Source organism: Larus michahellis, chromosome 19 (assembly GCF_964199755.1).
Source record: "Larus michahellis chromosome 19, bLarMic1.1, whole genome shotgun sequence".
Classification (NCBI taxonomy): domain Eukaryota; kingdom Metazoa; phylum Chordata; class Aves; order Charadriiformes; family Laridae; genus Larus; species Larus michahellis.
In genome coordinates this window covers 4,270,358-4,284,996 of record NC_133914.1, presented here as the reverse complement: position 1 = coordinate 4,284,996, position 14,639 = coordinate 4,270,358, and the positions used below count along the sequence as shown (strand labels likewise).

At 52.5% G+C, this 14,639-nt stretch overlaps 1 protein-coding gene across 9 annotated transcripts in view; it reads right to left on the bottom strand.

Annotated features, from left to right (window-relative positions):
- The window catches only part of RPS6KA1 (ribosomal protein S6 kinase A1), a 57,724-nt gene that overhangs the window by 8,587 nt on the left and 34,498 nt on the right, over positions 1-14,639 (bottom strand). For 6 of the 9 annotated variants that reach the window (XR_012584207.1, XM_074562830.1, XM_074562831.1 and 3 more), the window contains 9 exons: positions 9,762-9,815; positions 4,892-5,008; positions 3,734-3,815; positions 3,370-3,450; positions 2,511-2,590; positions 1,798-1,904; positions 1,159-1,196; positions 883-1,025; positions 241-311 (listed from right to left, as the gene is read on the bottom strand). Coding sequence is in view for 8 of the 9 variants with exons in the window: in XM_074562830.1 (XP_074418931.1) it covers positions 241-311; positions 883-1,025; positions 1,159-1,196; positions 1,798-1,904; positions 2,511-2,590; positions 3,370-3,450; positions 3,734-3,815; positions 4,892-5,008; positions 9,762-9,815 (773 nt within the window). In the remaining variant the exon portion in view is untranslated. Of the gene's footprint in view, positions 1-240; positions 312-882; positions 1,026-1,158; positions 1,197-1,797; positions 1,905-2,510; positions 2,591-3,369; positions 3,451-3,733; positions 3,816-4,891; positions 5,009-7,699; positions 8,922-9,761; positions 9,816-14,639 lie in introns of those variants that run through there. The other 3 variants (XM_074562836.1, XM_074562835.1, XM_074562834.1) reach the window with 2 other exon arrangements.

Genomic DNA, 14,639 nt, shown 5'->3' with positions numbered 1-14,639 from the left:
AAGTTAAGCAATCCGTTGCAGGTTTAAAGAAGTCAACCCACAAGCCGACTGCAGCATCTCCACCCCCGAAAGTACAATCATCTGATTGGCATTTACATTGCACCCTTCAAACTAACTGTTGATCCAAAACCGCTTGCCAAATAATGCCATTAAGTTGCGAGAACCCCCAAATTGCAACACACTCAGAGAACGAGCAGAAGTTCGCCTCCTGTACATAGACGAAAGAGAAACTCCTCTTACTTGAGGATGAGGGTCATCGTCTCCTTGCGATCCTTCCCCTGGAAGGGCAGCGAGCCGGTGAGCATTTCAAACTGGGAGGGAAAGAGAAGAAGGGGAGGTCACGTCCGAGCAAGTCTGAGGGTTGCACAGATCCCACTGCACCTTCACCTGGCAGCTCGCCAAAGCTAGCGACAAGCTTGCGAGGGATCAAAAGCCTAGCTCTAAAAAAGATCGCAGACATCCTGTTTTCTCAGGAGCTTGGTTCACGAGGTTTGCAGTGGGAACATATTCAAGCCAGCACCTGCCCCTGCGGGAGCCCTGGGATTCAGCAACCGCCAGATGGTGGCACCAGATCTGCACAGACACCAGATCTGCACAGACACCAGCGCCCCAGCGCTGGGGTGGACGTGGACACCCCCAAGTCGGATGCCCCACGCTGCGCACCCCGCACTCACTGGGACCACAGCCTCAGGAGCTCTGTCTCCCCCAAGAAACCAGGCTGGATGCCTGGACAGCCTGTCACAGAGCCCTTCTGGGGGGGCCTGGAGAACTTCCCCAGGCCGGCACATCTGCTAGACATGCAGAGTCACGTCAAGGTGTTTCAGAGCTACCGCTGGAGCAGCTGCTGAGCCAGGTCCCCAAACCCACTGGCTGGGTACGCACCATTAACACCCCGTACGACCACCAGTCAGCACTGTGGGAATGGCCCTGGCGATTCACGACTTCTGGTGCCATATACTCCACTGTCCCGCAGAAGGAATACGCTTTCTTCTCGTGGTCTATAGCCTCCTTGCTCAAGCCAAAATCTACACAAGAGAAAAGCTGTCAGCATGCGCCCGCGTGCTCTGAGCAATCACACAGAGCAGAGAGGCCTAAAAGCAATTCTGCATTTCAAGAACCAAGCTTGCTGGAGCACGAGGCTTTTGTGGAGTCCCTTACCTGTGAGCTTGATGTGCCCTTCTTCATCCAGGAGGATGCTACAGCATGAATGAAAAAAACAAGTTGTTACTGTCTGCAATAAGGGCTGGTGAGAAGAAGCACACACAGCAGAGGCTGGTCTGAGATGCTCCCAGAATCCAGAGGAGAAAGTTATGTGTCCCTTCCCCCAGTGCTTTAAGCTCTATCACCAAGACAGGAGTGGGAGAAAGAGCAGTTCCCCTCTCTCTACACCCTCAACTTCTCATTGAACGAATGACCCACACAGGTGACACCACCTTTGATCCCCCACATCCCCCAGGTAAGAATACCCAACTCATGCAGCTGGTACGTGTCTCTGCAGAGGCCCAGCCCAGAGCCTTTTCCCTCCGAAGGCTCTCAACTGCATAAAGATGGAGCCCGGAGACTAGCCAAGGATTACTGCTCAGACATGTGGCGCACACATGCTGCCTCCGCAGTGCTTTTGGCCGTCACTGCTGATCCGAGGAGCAGGAGCCTTGTCGCTTGGCACTGCTGCCTTCCATCTGGCTGGCCTCGGGGCACCACTCAGCTTTGCCTCGGTGGAAGAAGGCTGCACCGTTTGCTGACTACAGGCTCGGGACTGAAGGACTCAGTTCCCTGCCTCAGCTGTGCCGCACGTACTTCTCTGGTTTGAGATCCCTGTATATGATTCCCAGGCTGTGCAAATGGTCGAGCCCCAGAGCCAGCTCTGCCAGGTAGAACTTCACGTCCTCCTCGGTGAACATGACCTGTGGGAAGGGAGCAGAAGCGGACAGGCGCTGGGGTTACAACGCTGGCAGTGGGACCACCTCCACTGCAGCCATGCAAGACCTTTCACATCCGTGTTGCTCCCTCCTGCCTTTCCATACCCAAGTTCCCCAGGCTTCCCCCACCATCCTAAAGTATCAATTAAGCGGCAACACCAAAAAACCAAATGGGGTTGCTAAGCAGCAGACAGGTTTTTAAAAAACTCTTCATTTGCGTTCACCAGGTTATGTTCCTGGATGTCTTCACCTGGCACAACTTCTCGTCACCCCTCCCATTCCCTGCCCTCACCCCGTCCCAGCGAGGCGACACAACCAGCCGACACTGCAGCAGAACACGGTTCTCGCATGTCTTCGTTCTTGACGTGATGGTCAGCAGAGGTGAGACCTGCCTCCTATGCTGCTGCTTTTCTGCCAGAGGACAGGGCTCCCGAGACATCCTCTCCAGTTGCCAGCTCTGGGCTAGCAGCAGGTTGGAGGTTTTTTCCACCCCTCTCAAAGACTTTGCAAGGGTCAATCGCTTCTCCAGGCAATTAAGCCCAGATGAACCGAGAGCCTCAGCAACCCACCAAGATGCCAGAGCATACCCACCTCTTTGGAAAGCCGAGTGAAAAGGTCACCTCCTCTGAGGAAATCCAAGATGAGATACAGCTTCCCTTCTGTCTGGAATGCTGAAACACAAGCCGGAGCAGGAATCAGGCCTCTCTGCTGAGAGAAGGCTCCACGGTGTAACATTAATCACTTAAATCCTAATGGCTCCAGTTGTGCAGATGCCCTGCGTGGTTACTAGGTTAAACACAGGTAGGGCTAATTATCTGGGGTAAATGAGATAGCCTGTCTGTGATGTTGAAATGGGAGCTCACCAGCAGCACTCTGGCGCTACAGAAAATCCTCATTTTATGGGGTGTTGGTTCCCTTTCAGCCAGTGAGGCCCTGCTGAAAGCGCCGTTTTCCTGAGAGAGGCACTGGTCACTTTACAGGGAAAGAAGCTGTCCTCGCCTTCCTCAGTCAGAGCATTAATCCTGCCAAACTCTGGCTTGACTAGTTAACTCTGCTTTCTCAGTTTCTCCTGATTTAATGTTTTAATCCCAAGGATTTGATGTTTAAACCTCTTCTCCCGGTCTATGCTCTGTTCCCCATTCAACAAGCTAGAGTGGGCATGGGACCAAAGACCTTTCCAGGAAAGGATTTGTGTTAAGGGGATTGTGAAGGCTCCAGAGCAGCACAGCCATCGGGGACACAGACTGATCCGGGCCTCTTCTCCATTTCAGGTATCTCCAGAAGCCTCTTAGGAACCACGAGAGGCTCTCAGCATCCTCCAAGCAGCTCATCTACCTGTTCATGGCAGGCGTGCCTACAGTACCATCTTTCCATATTGTGCTTTAAGGCAGTCAGCGTCTGTTTAAGCCTGCAGCCCCTCTCCCAGCATCCCAACCCGCTCCACACTCACCGTAGTGGAGTTTCACCACAAAGGGATGGTTTACATCAGCCAGGATGTCCCTCTCTATCTTTGTCCTTACTCGATCGCGCACTGTGGGAAGAGAGAGGAACAGCTCAGACACTGAAGAAGGCACACAGTGCCCCGGCGTCAGCCTTGTCCCCGGCCTTAAGCTCCTTAGTACCAGGCAGCTCGAGCCAGATCTTTTCCCACCTCCATCACTGCAAAAAGGGTTTTTTATAGATAAAAAGAAAAGGAGGTTGTTTGGCTGAGATAAAGATACTTCTCTTTCACCCAGACCACCCTGGGGCCAGCAGTGACTGCTGTGACATTGCCCCAGTGCTCTTTAGGACACATCGCAGCAGGAGTCTCCTACCTTTCAATGTCGCCTTCTTGAGCACTTTCATGGCATAGAGGTGGTTGCTGTCTGGCGGCGTTATTTTTCTCACCAAGAAAACCTGAGGCAGAAGCGCACCACATTAGCCAAGCACTGAACATTAGCAGCAGGAGCTGGATGCCTCCCAAAGTGGCAAACCTCACGGTAACCCTGAGAAGCAGCTGGCCATGGGACTGGTAAGTTGTACCTCAAGCTCCCCATGGGAAACCCCATGAGGTTTTCAGGAAAGTGCTGTGTGGAGACTCCTCTCATCCCCTATCTCCAGCCATTGCGGTACTTGTGCTTTTTTAATCTTTCACTTTCCTCCTCTCCCATCTCCCACACCTCTTGCTCGCTCCTGCAGCTCTGTGGGGCTGTGCCGGACGCCTGGGAGCTGTGACTTGAAGCACTGATGCTTCAATGGACCACGAAGCCTCCTGGTGGCTTGCTGGCTTGACAGCCAGATCGACTTCTTACCATTCAGGTCCTGCATCCTCTCTGGATTTTTACCTCCTTCCCTCCCCTGATGTCCCAGGCTACCTGGTTTTAGGCAGCTTCAAAAAGGCACCACCCTTCTCGTGCACAAAGCCACTGCTGCATTTGCCCAGGCAACAGCACACAGTCCCGCACAAGCCCCCGCTGTTAGCGCTGGTAACTGATTGACGTGAAGTTGATTTAATGGGCGAGCAGATGGTCTGTAAGAGACCTGGATTATTTACGTGTTGAAACAGATAAGAGTTACAGGCTACTTCCTTCCCCCTTCACAGAAGGGAAACTGGACCGTAAGCAGGGGCCAAAACCAGATGCACACAGCATCGTTTCTGAGAAGAAAGGAACATGCCCGAGTCCTCAATTCAACTGACAGCCTGGCAGCCAGCGAGAGCTACAGGAGGTCCCTCTGCATTCACAAGCAGGATCCTTTCCTCCTGACCGTCTGAAAAAAGAATTACAGGGGAGCTTTGGACATACAGGCTGGCCCTTAGGAGAAGGCATCACTACAAGTTGCCTTTCAAGTCAGAAGCAACCATTTGCTAAGTGGGCTCATCAGGGAGATTCTCATGATCTGACGGGAATCAGGGAAGTGGTTTCATTGGGGACAGTCCCTTTTGTCATCAAAACCATTTATCTGGCATGACACATAGGAAGAAGTGATCTCACCTTGCCAAAAGAGCCCTGTCCCAGCACCTTCAGGAGCTCAAATTGCGAAGGATCGGCTTTCTCGGAGCCTTCCTTCACATGGTGCGTGATGTTGATTTCTTTCACAACACCTTCACCCTGAAAAAGAGGGGACACGGTTGACTGGGAATATACTCCCGAACAAGGGAAAGCAAACCGTATCGCATTAAGGAACAAGGATGGCAGCTACAGACTGACAGGAACCACATCTGAGAGCGCCATGAAAGTTGGTGTTTGTCACAGGTACCTCCTGGCTTCAACATCTGGAATAAACAAGCGATCAGTAGGCTTGCACCAAGCAGCCGTGTTAAACATCCAGCGCTCTCCCCAAAGGCTCCGCTCCTCGCACCGCAGGCGTTGCGTTGCTTTGAACTGCATTTCAGAAGACTGCGTGAAAAGCACCTTCTTTTTTAAGGCACTGGTGGCAAAAACAGGAGTGTTTATGCCACTAAAAATCCCACAACACAAAAATACGGCTCTGTTGTCAAAACACGGCCAGGGCTGGCAAAAATCAGACATGTTGGAGCCCATCTGCTCAGCAATCTGAGCAACTCTGCAACATAAGTCTTAGTGCATCTTCAGCACATACAGATGATGCTTTAACAGACTCAAGCCTTCAAGAAGATTGAGGGGAAGCCAAGGTCTCTGGCACATGTTTTGTTTAAAACACATTCTTTTATTTAAAAAAAAAAAATCAAGAAGAAAAAAGAGCTTTGATCAGCAGTATCTAGAATAAACTCACCAACGAAGCACAGGAGAACAGCCACAGACCCCGAGGTGATGCTGAAACACCTCCTCTCCCCAGCAATCCTTGTCCGTACCTCCGGTGCGTAAAGCCCGGAGTTCAGCTCAACAGAAACACCTTGTGCTGCTTTCTGTTTGTATCCCAAATTGAAAGAGACGTTTTATTCAGCTGTGCCTTTCCCTCTACTTCTCTTGATCACACCTCGTCAGTATATCTGTACTTAGGTTTCCTCTGAACTTGACCTGTTCCAGCCCCTCTTCCAACCCCTCTGGCCAGGGGCAGAGACCACAGAGGCTGGACTCAACGTCCCGCTTCCACAGACATGAATCTTACGCCGGCCAGAAATCCCTTGTAGCTGTACGTCTTGTAAGGGCAAGTCCAGGCTTCTTAGCACTTCGGTCCCACATTATCCAGTGTTAGACATGGTCTGGTTGCTATTTGGACCTGAATTTGGACCTGAAGGCTGGCAACTATGTTCCAAAGGGCATTAAACTCGGTTGCTTTCTGACTCTAGGGCAGGTGTGGCCATCAGAGGCTGCCAGAAAGCCATTTAGTATTTCCCCTTGCAGAGTTTTTGAGGGAAAAAAGTTACGCTTTGTTTTTTTAAAACTGTTCAGACACTTGTTCTGGAACCCACTTAATCAAAGCAGCTTTTGAAAACAACAGGAACCAAGTTTCAGGCCCTGCCTCTCCCCTGTGCCCCAGCCCCACTCCCCACCCTCCCGGCACCTTCTCGGGGAGCGTGGCCTTGCCAAGCGCCCACGGATGTGGTTGCTACCTGCACCCAGCACCCTTCCCTTCCCGCTCTCACGCTTGGCTTTTCTCTAGATTAGGACGTGGCTTTGTTTCCACGTTGGTAGCTTTGCTCTCTCAAATTCCTGCATTATTCAGGATATTCAGACACTAAGAGCTAGCAGAGAAGCCCATGCTCACAGCACGTACAGCCTGAGAGGGCAAGGGGACAGCAGCTCCCTCCGTGTTTATCCTGCCTTTTGCTGGTCTCAGTGATCACAGACAAGAAAGATCTTATAATCCCTGTAACAACAAGTTTCCGTGTTCCATATGATCTCCCAGCTTAAAGCAGCCACCTCACGCTTCTGGTTTCGTTCGGAGGCTTTGGCCGACAGCTGTTGGCGTGGAACAGCTTCCCACTTCTGGCCAAGAGCCTGAGCGAGAGTCATCCAAGAGGTCTCCTCCTGCCAGTCCTTCCACGTCATTCAGCTCCCCAGGGAGAGACCCCACAGCAGGGAGAGACCCGGGGACTGGACCAGTGGAAGTTGTAGGCTCTTTCCCTCCCCCTCATCTTCATGAAAACACTAGAAACCAGGTCTACCGAGCATCAGCACTTGTTACAACCGTCCATGTTTCACCCTGTAGCATCGCACACCTAAGCAGAGAGGAACACTGAAACCAAACTCCCGTATCCACCTCCAAGGCATCTCGACCCATCCTCCTACCACAGCTCTTCAGGAGCTGCGGAGCGACGTATTTTCACAGCTGTGGGAATCCACCGCCTTGGCCAGTAGCAAGGCCCAGTGTGTTTAACTGCAAGTGGTTTCAGCAGCCCAAGCTGGCTCTCAAGGCGGGCAGGGATTTGCACGCGCCGCCTGCCAGCCAGACCACATCAGCAAACGCACACACACGCCAACTAGACCAAAAGTGGCATCAGCGGAGACACTGCTGATGGCTTTCTGAGAAAAGCCTTGAGATGTCATTTGGCATCTTGCTGACACACAAGGGAGGTTTCTTCCCATGGACTCATCCAATAACTTCCAGTTCAACAGTTAGGACTTTTGAAAACCAGGTCCTACAGCCTGTTTAGCAGCACACCAGTCTCCAGCACAAAAGCTCCTGGGTGCCACCGACCTGCAGCACAAACAGGCTTCGCTCGCACCGAGATAAGTTTCTTCCAACGGCGCCATTAAGCAAACTATCAAGCAGAAAATGAAAAGCAAACCAGACTGCTCCAAACATCCATCTGGAAGCATCAGGATGAGCAACCAGGGACAGCAAGCGAAGCAAAGCGAGCTAGCGGCAGTACTGACCGGGCTGGCGAGCTGGCTGGGGGCAGGCAGCTGCAGGCTGCAGGGCTTGGCTCGGTGTTTCCTCTGCAGCCAGAGCGTGAGGAAGGCGCAGATGCGAGGAAGTTTAGGGTCCCTCTCCATTCTCCCATCCCCATCACCATCGCGCAGCCCCAGTAACCACCGCCCTCGCGAGCTCCCGGGGAAGCAGGGCCGGCTCCCGGGGATTGCAGGAGGCTCCCGGGGATGCGGGAGGCTCCGGCGGCGCCGCAGGGACGCCCCGCGCTTGAGGTTGCCGGATGGAGGAGATACAGGTGGTTAAAGCCCAGCTGGCAGATGCGCAATAGAGACAAGCGACTCGGTCGCACGGAGGCAGGTTCATGCTCCCACTCCCCAGCAACAGCGCTTGTGGTTGGGGCTTTTTTTTTCTTTTTTTTTTTCTGGTTTTACTTTTTAAAAAAAACAACCAACCAAACTCGGCTTGTTCACATTTGGGCTCCTTGGTTCAGATGAGACGCTGACAGAAAACATACACGGTCTAGTTAAAGTGACTTCCACCTCGTGCCACGCGAATCTCATGTCAGGCTGTAATATTTGCGGGTATTTCCATAAGAGGGGAATATTCTGAGAAGCCGCTTACTCTTTAAAAAGGAAGAGAAAATCCTCATGAAAGCTCACACAGAAGTCTGACACCACCTTGGAAAGCTGCACATCTCTTTGCTCTCACCCTGGCACAGGGATGATGGGTCACCCATGATGGGATTCAGGGTGCATCGATCCCATGAGCAAATCCTCTGGCATCACTACGATTTGCATCTAGTGCTTCATTTGCTTTACGCTGCACAAGAGTCCTTGCGGTGGATGCTGGAATTATCTAAAAGCCATGCTGGGAAGTTCCACGCGAGGTGTTTTTAAGAGCATTTCTGATGCAGACAGCTGCTGAACCCACTGCTGCTCGGATTTACTGGCAGGACAGAGGAGAGGTTTTTAGATCCCATGGTTTTCCTCCTTCCCCCTCCAAGCCTGTTCCTCCTTGACCTTTCCACTGGGTCAGGACAGACAGATGTTCTCTGCAGCAAGCCCCCAGAGAGTGCAGGTAAGAACGAAACCCCTTGAAATGAGTAAAAAGACACCCACACACCTTTGCAATTAGAAATAACCCTGTGTCAGCGTTGACTTCTGAATTTCTCCAGAGAGTGCAGAGTACGAAAAGAGGATCTTGGTTTGGACCCAGAGAAACTACTTATGACTGTCTTGCCTCCTCCGCCCCCATAACATACTCTTTTGGAACCGATAACGAAAGAAAAAAATGACTTAATACCAGCAAGGCAACTGGTCCCAGCTCCACAGAGGGAACCTCGGTAGCCGGTGAGGTCCAAAGCAAGGGAGCTTGGTGTCAGTGCAGCACAACAGCCCTGTGCAGCTGCTGAGCACGAGTCTCCAGGAGACTTGGGTCGTCCTGACACATCCTTCACTCTGCCACGGTCCCAGTGAAGCAGAAACCATGTCCGCGGTGTGCAGTCCAAAGATGAGCATCACCGCTTCCAAGGCAGCTTCACGCTGCTCAGCGAAGCCGTGCAGGTGCTGCAGCCAGCCACCTCGCTGCGCGTGGGCCCGGCGAGATCTGATAAATCTTGTCCCGACCGAGACAGTTTTGCATGTTGTGTCACCAGGCACTCAGCGCGGGGAGAGCAGCTTCAGAAAAGCAATCACAAAAACCCACTGTACGTCCAATGCCACTAAAACGCTGGAGCACCCGCCCCAGCGAGCTGACAAGATCAGAAAGCCACAGGAGACATAAATGACAGCACGGAAAGGGGTTTGGTGTGGGGAGGAAGGAGGAGGAGGATGAAGTCAAGTCCAGGATGTCACATGAGCAAGTGAGTAATAGCTGTTTTCTGTATTAGCAGTCCCACCTAGCTGAGACGGGCTGGTAGGGGCGTGCTGCAGGGACGGGTTTGGTTTTCAGAAAGGTCCTTGCGAGCTCTGCTTACGCCCTCGCATACGTGGGACGACCCGCCATGGGACAAAGTGCGAATTAAATGCACGAATCTCCTCGAGGTGCACATCTGCAGCGGGTTCTTACCTTGTCTGCTGAGTCCACGAGGTCTTTCTCTATCCAAGTGATGTCTGATTTTGCCTGCGGGACAATAAAGGAGCGTCAGCACAAGAGGGGTTGTGATACTCTGCTAAAGTTTCCCCAAGAAACTTGTTTAGCAAGACCAGGCTGTTTGCAGCCAGCAGTGGTGTCCCACCACACATTGCTCCTCAGGATGTGATTCTGAGCTGCGTTGGTGGCTCCAGGAGAGCAGTAGGAGCCAGCTCCTGTTAAAGGCTTTGATAAACTCTGATGGGTGGTGGAGAAGGACACGGTGCCGGCACTTGGTTACACATGTTCCCCAAGAATCAGAGTATCAGCAGCAAGGAGAGAGAATTAATTTCTGGCAGGTTGATTAACATCTAGATCACATTTTCCTCTCAGCTACAGCTGGACAAACTCCAGAAGCATCTGTTCTGGTGGTGGCGTCCTGGGTCTGCAGGGAAGTTTGGCACCCTCATGGCAAAGAGAGGGCTTCGCTTCGCTTCTCTCCAGGGGCACGCGCGGCATTTCTAAAGCAGCCAGCAGGAACACATTCAAATACCAAAACTCACCACATCCCTCGAGGGCAGGGCAGGGCCGGGCCAGCTGCTCTGACAGGTCCCTGAGCAGCCTTAGAAATGTCAGTTTACGCTGCCTCTGGGGCCAGATGCAATTCTGTCAACCCTTATGGGGAGGGATGCAGAAGCATTTCAAAGGAGCTCAGAAAAGAACTGCTTCTCAGCTGGGGTACGGCTCCTTCTCCCCCAAAAACTCAAGGGAAGAGGGAAGTTTTTGCAAGGTCAGCCCCCAAGCCTGCTGTATTTTAATGAACATACACAGATCTGTTATCACATCTAGGTGCTCTTTCACCTTTTTTTGAGAGAATGAGTTAAGTTTGATTAGAAAAATCAGCCCCCGCACCCTGCCCCCAAATCAAATCAGATTTTTAACATTTCCTCCGAGAGGTTCAAGTCTTTGGCTGCGGATGAGAGCAAACTCATGTGACTGCAGACAGAAGGGATCTAGGAGAGACTCAAGCTGTGACTTCTCTTGTGCCTTTTCGAGCCGTTTGTCAGCACGAGGGAGCCCGCGGCGCTGGCAGGGCTCTTCGGCGCCAGCAACGTCAACCGGGTGGGCACGGCGCGAGGCAGAGCGACCTGAAAGTAGAGCAGGAGCTACGGAGAGGTGAGAGGAGAAAAAGCAAGCCTTGAGGGAAGGGAGGAGCTGCGTGAAAACAGTGAGATTAGAGTTAAGAGGTAACTGATTTTCAGCTCCGGAAGGACTGAATCAGATCGAAGGGGGCCCCTGCAGTCACCCTTTCCCTTCCTCCCCTCCATCGCTCTGCCCTTGATGTGGGAGCAGCAAAGATCTCTCTCGGTCTGGGAGAAGGTGGATGTCCCGCTGCCGCCGTGGGAAGCGGATGCCCAGGGCAGCCAGTTGACACATCTACCGAAGCCACAACTAAACCCTTTCCCCAGCGCCCAAAAGCAATCACAAAACCCTCAGCAGTCCCTCCGCAGGGATTGCACACACAGGGAAAACGGCTCCTTCACTGCTCCAGCGGGCACCAAACCCTGCCTTGGATGGGGAGGGGTTGATTTCTCTCCCACAAGCATGGATCTCCCTGCAGGACCACCCTACAAGACACTGCCCCTGCGAGCTACCAAGCCATCTTCTGACACCCACAGCCCCGGGGGAGGCCATTTTACACAGGTTCCTGCGCCACTGGGAAATGATATTTGCTGCTCCTGGAAAATAAAAGGTCGCCCCTGGCCACCAGCCAGGTCTGAGCCCAGGAGGACGCTCAAGTCAGAGCAGGAGACGACTTCTTCTGAACTTCCCACTGCCGCCGTCGAACTGCACAGATGGCTTAGTCACCCTAGACCAGGGGCTGGGGACGTACATACGGGTTGGTTGGGTTTTTTTTTTCCCAACACCAAGTTCAAAATACAAGTCCTCTTTCCTACTTTCCCCTTTTTTGAGGAAGGATTTTACAAGCCAGAAGCCAAGAGACAGGTTTGTTTTTGCTCGCGTTTTGTCACTTCGCTGGTTGAGACAGTCACATCTAAATGCAAGAAAAAAAAAAAACACAACCCTGCAAGAGCTAGAAACAGATTACGCTTTTGGCATTTCCCTTCCTATTCATCAACAACTAACCAGAAGCTGTTTTAATTTCTGTTTCTTCAACACATGCTCTGGTCCCCAAACACTCCCAAATTCTGGCAGCACCTAGGAAAGACACTTCTTAGAAAGCAGTGTTACCATCGGAAATGCCTTTTCCAAAAGAGAAGTCATTAATTAAAACTGGATAAGGTCTGGCTCTCTAAGGTCAGGCGAGTCAGCAACGTCTCGTGTCCTGCAGAAGAGAGAGAGCACAGCACTGCACGCAGAGCAGATATTTTACCAGCTAGACACTTGCCTCCTGGATCCTTGGCTTGCTGCGAAAGAGGAGCCTCAGCATCTCCAAAGCTTTAGGCTGCTATTCTCCCATACTTTGCAAGCTGGCTTCTGAACTTAAGAGTGCTCTGCAGCACCCAGACCAGCACGAGAACCCCGAGTGTAGTAGTTACGTCACTGGGATGTATTTTGGGAGTTTTCGCTGAAAGGAAACTGTGGTTTCGTATGGGGAAACTGCATTGTGTGGCGATGGCTGCACAACGCCAGCAGCCAGATGAAAACACTGGACGGCTTTACGGGTGCTTAGGCATGGCGCTTTCCATCAGCAAATCTCGGCAGGATTTTCAAGAGGTTCAGTATAAAGTCTCCCATGTCACAGACAGGAAAACAGGCACAGAAAGAGCAATTTCAGTCCCTACGTGAGGCAGCAACGAGCAACTGAGAGTCTGTGTAGTTTTCTTCCCCAAAGTTACGCTGTCCCTGCTCCGAGCAGCACAAATGCTGATTGCAGCACAAACGCTCTCCCTGGGGGATCAGCTCAACCGCGGGTCTCCGGGGAAGGGGACAGGAGGTGGCAGCTCCCACAGCCGTCCCTGGTTTGTCCCTGCCCCGTGTCGGAGTTGCTGCTTCATAGGTCGTCGGGACGCTGCTGCGAGGCCACTCGTGAGGTTTGCACGCTGGCATCTTTTATGGGAGGGTTGCACAATCCTGCCCACTTGCTCAGGGGTCCTGCACCGTGACACTGCTCTGCGCCCCACTCGTACGCATCCAGGGATGCCCCAACAGGGCCGGAGCGGGAAGGAGACGGGAACCGGCCAAGTTGGGCAGCACCGACGCGGGGAGCAGAGAGGGAAGAGGGGCTTCAGCCCTATGGCTCCGAATCAGTCCTCTCCCAAGTTCTGTGTTTGCAAGGAAAAGAGTGAGCCACGTGCTGACCCCCGGTTCCCGTCAAGAGACCATCTGCATTTCATCTATGCAAAAGAGATGCCCTAGATGGTTTCAAAAGTTACCCAGCTGTTTCACCAGTGTCACTGCGAGGTCCTTTGCTGTTTTACAGAATCCCTTTAGCTGTCCCTACTCTGTACCTTAAAGCAGTTGCAGTTCCTGCCAAACTTCTTTCCGCATCCATGCAACTTTTGCAGCTCTTTAGCTGCTTAGTGCTGCCCTGGACTGCTGCGTTCAGGTTTTCCAGGGGAGATCACTCCCTCCACAGTGGCAGGAGGCACAAGAGATCTCAAAATAATTCTGCAGCAGAGAAACACAGAAGCTGGAGCTTACGTTTGGGCAGGTACAGGTTGTGCAAGGAATTAAAGCAGCTGCGGAAGGCAGGCTTGCTTCAGTGCGAGATGGGACAATGCAGTACCCTGGGTCGTGGCCTGGCCTCTCTTCTGACCGTTTTTCTGACCTGTGTGTTAATACGGACACAAAGAATTGCATCCGCGCCCCATCCTGCCTTGCCAGAGGCCTGGCTCAGCCTGCCTGCCTGCCCCTTTTCTCACCTAGAAACAGCGCTTCGAATTCCTGAAGTTTTTCACAAGGAAGAGTCCCATCCCGAAGCCCCTCTGCTAAACCTAGAGACCATAAACCAGTCTTGGTCAGAAGCAGAAACCATTAGCTCTGTGCTTCGGGTGCAGTTCACAGCCACGGAGGGACCGGCTGCTGCTAGAGTGCAAACCGCCATTGCTTCGCTCTCTCTGCTCCCAGGAGAAGGGACCAGAACCAACCAAACAGGTAACAATCCCAATATAATGTGATCAATCTAAAGCAAGAAGCATAAACCCAGGGAAGCTGTGGTGCAGGCAGCTGTATGCGAACAGGCAGGTTGTGGGTCTAAGGGCAAGAGACACGTGGGCTGAGCCAAGAGCCTTCCTCCATCACACTTCCAAATGACCTTACACATCCCAGCTGAGTTTGACACTCTTAGGGCAGAATTAAGTCGCTCCTAGGCCTTATTCCGTATTTTCTGAAGAGGGAAAAGCCGGTGACAGAAGTGGGTTTGCCGGTTCTGTTCGTTCTGTTCCTATACCCATGGATGCTGGGAGACATGAGATGCTGCCGAGCGGCGGGCGGCCAGACGCTGGTACCGAAGTGCCAAGACCCCGCTGTAAACTCCGCGTGAACCCGCTGTCATTGGCACACCAGTTCTAGGAAAGACGACCCCCAAATCCAGCGGTGCCAGGTACAAATGGTTCCCAGCACACGGTTTCGAGACACTGTAATCCAACTCTGTGTCAGCAGACAAGACCGTAGGGCTGAGCTCCAGCAAGTCTCAACATCGGCTCCATAAAACAGGACACTCGCTAGCCCTATAGATTTAAATCAGAATAACCAGGGAACTGCCTTCGCCTCCTGCCAGGACGCAGTTGCACCCCACCGAGCACTGGGAACAGCGTCGGGGAGGGAAGGAGCAGGGTTTCATAAACAGGAAGGCGATGGTGTGAAGAACCGCTGCGAGACAGCTGCTGTCACGTCAATACGTTTCAGAGG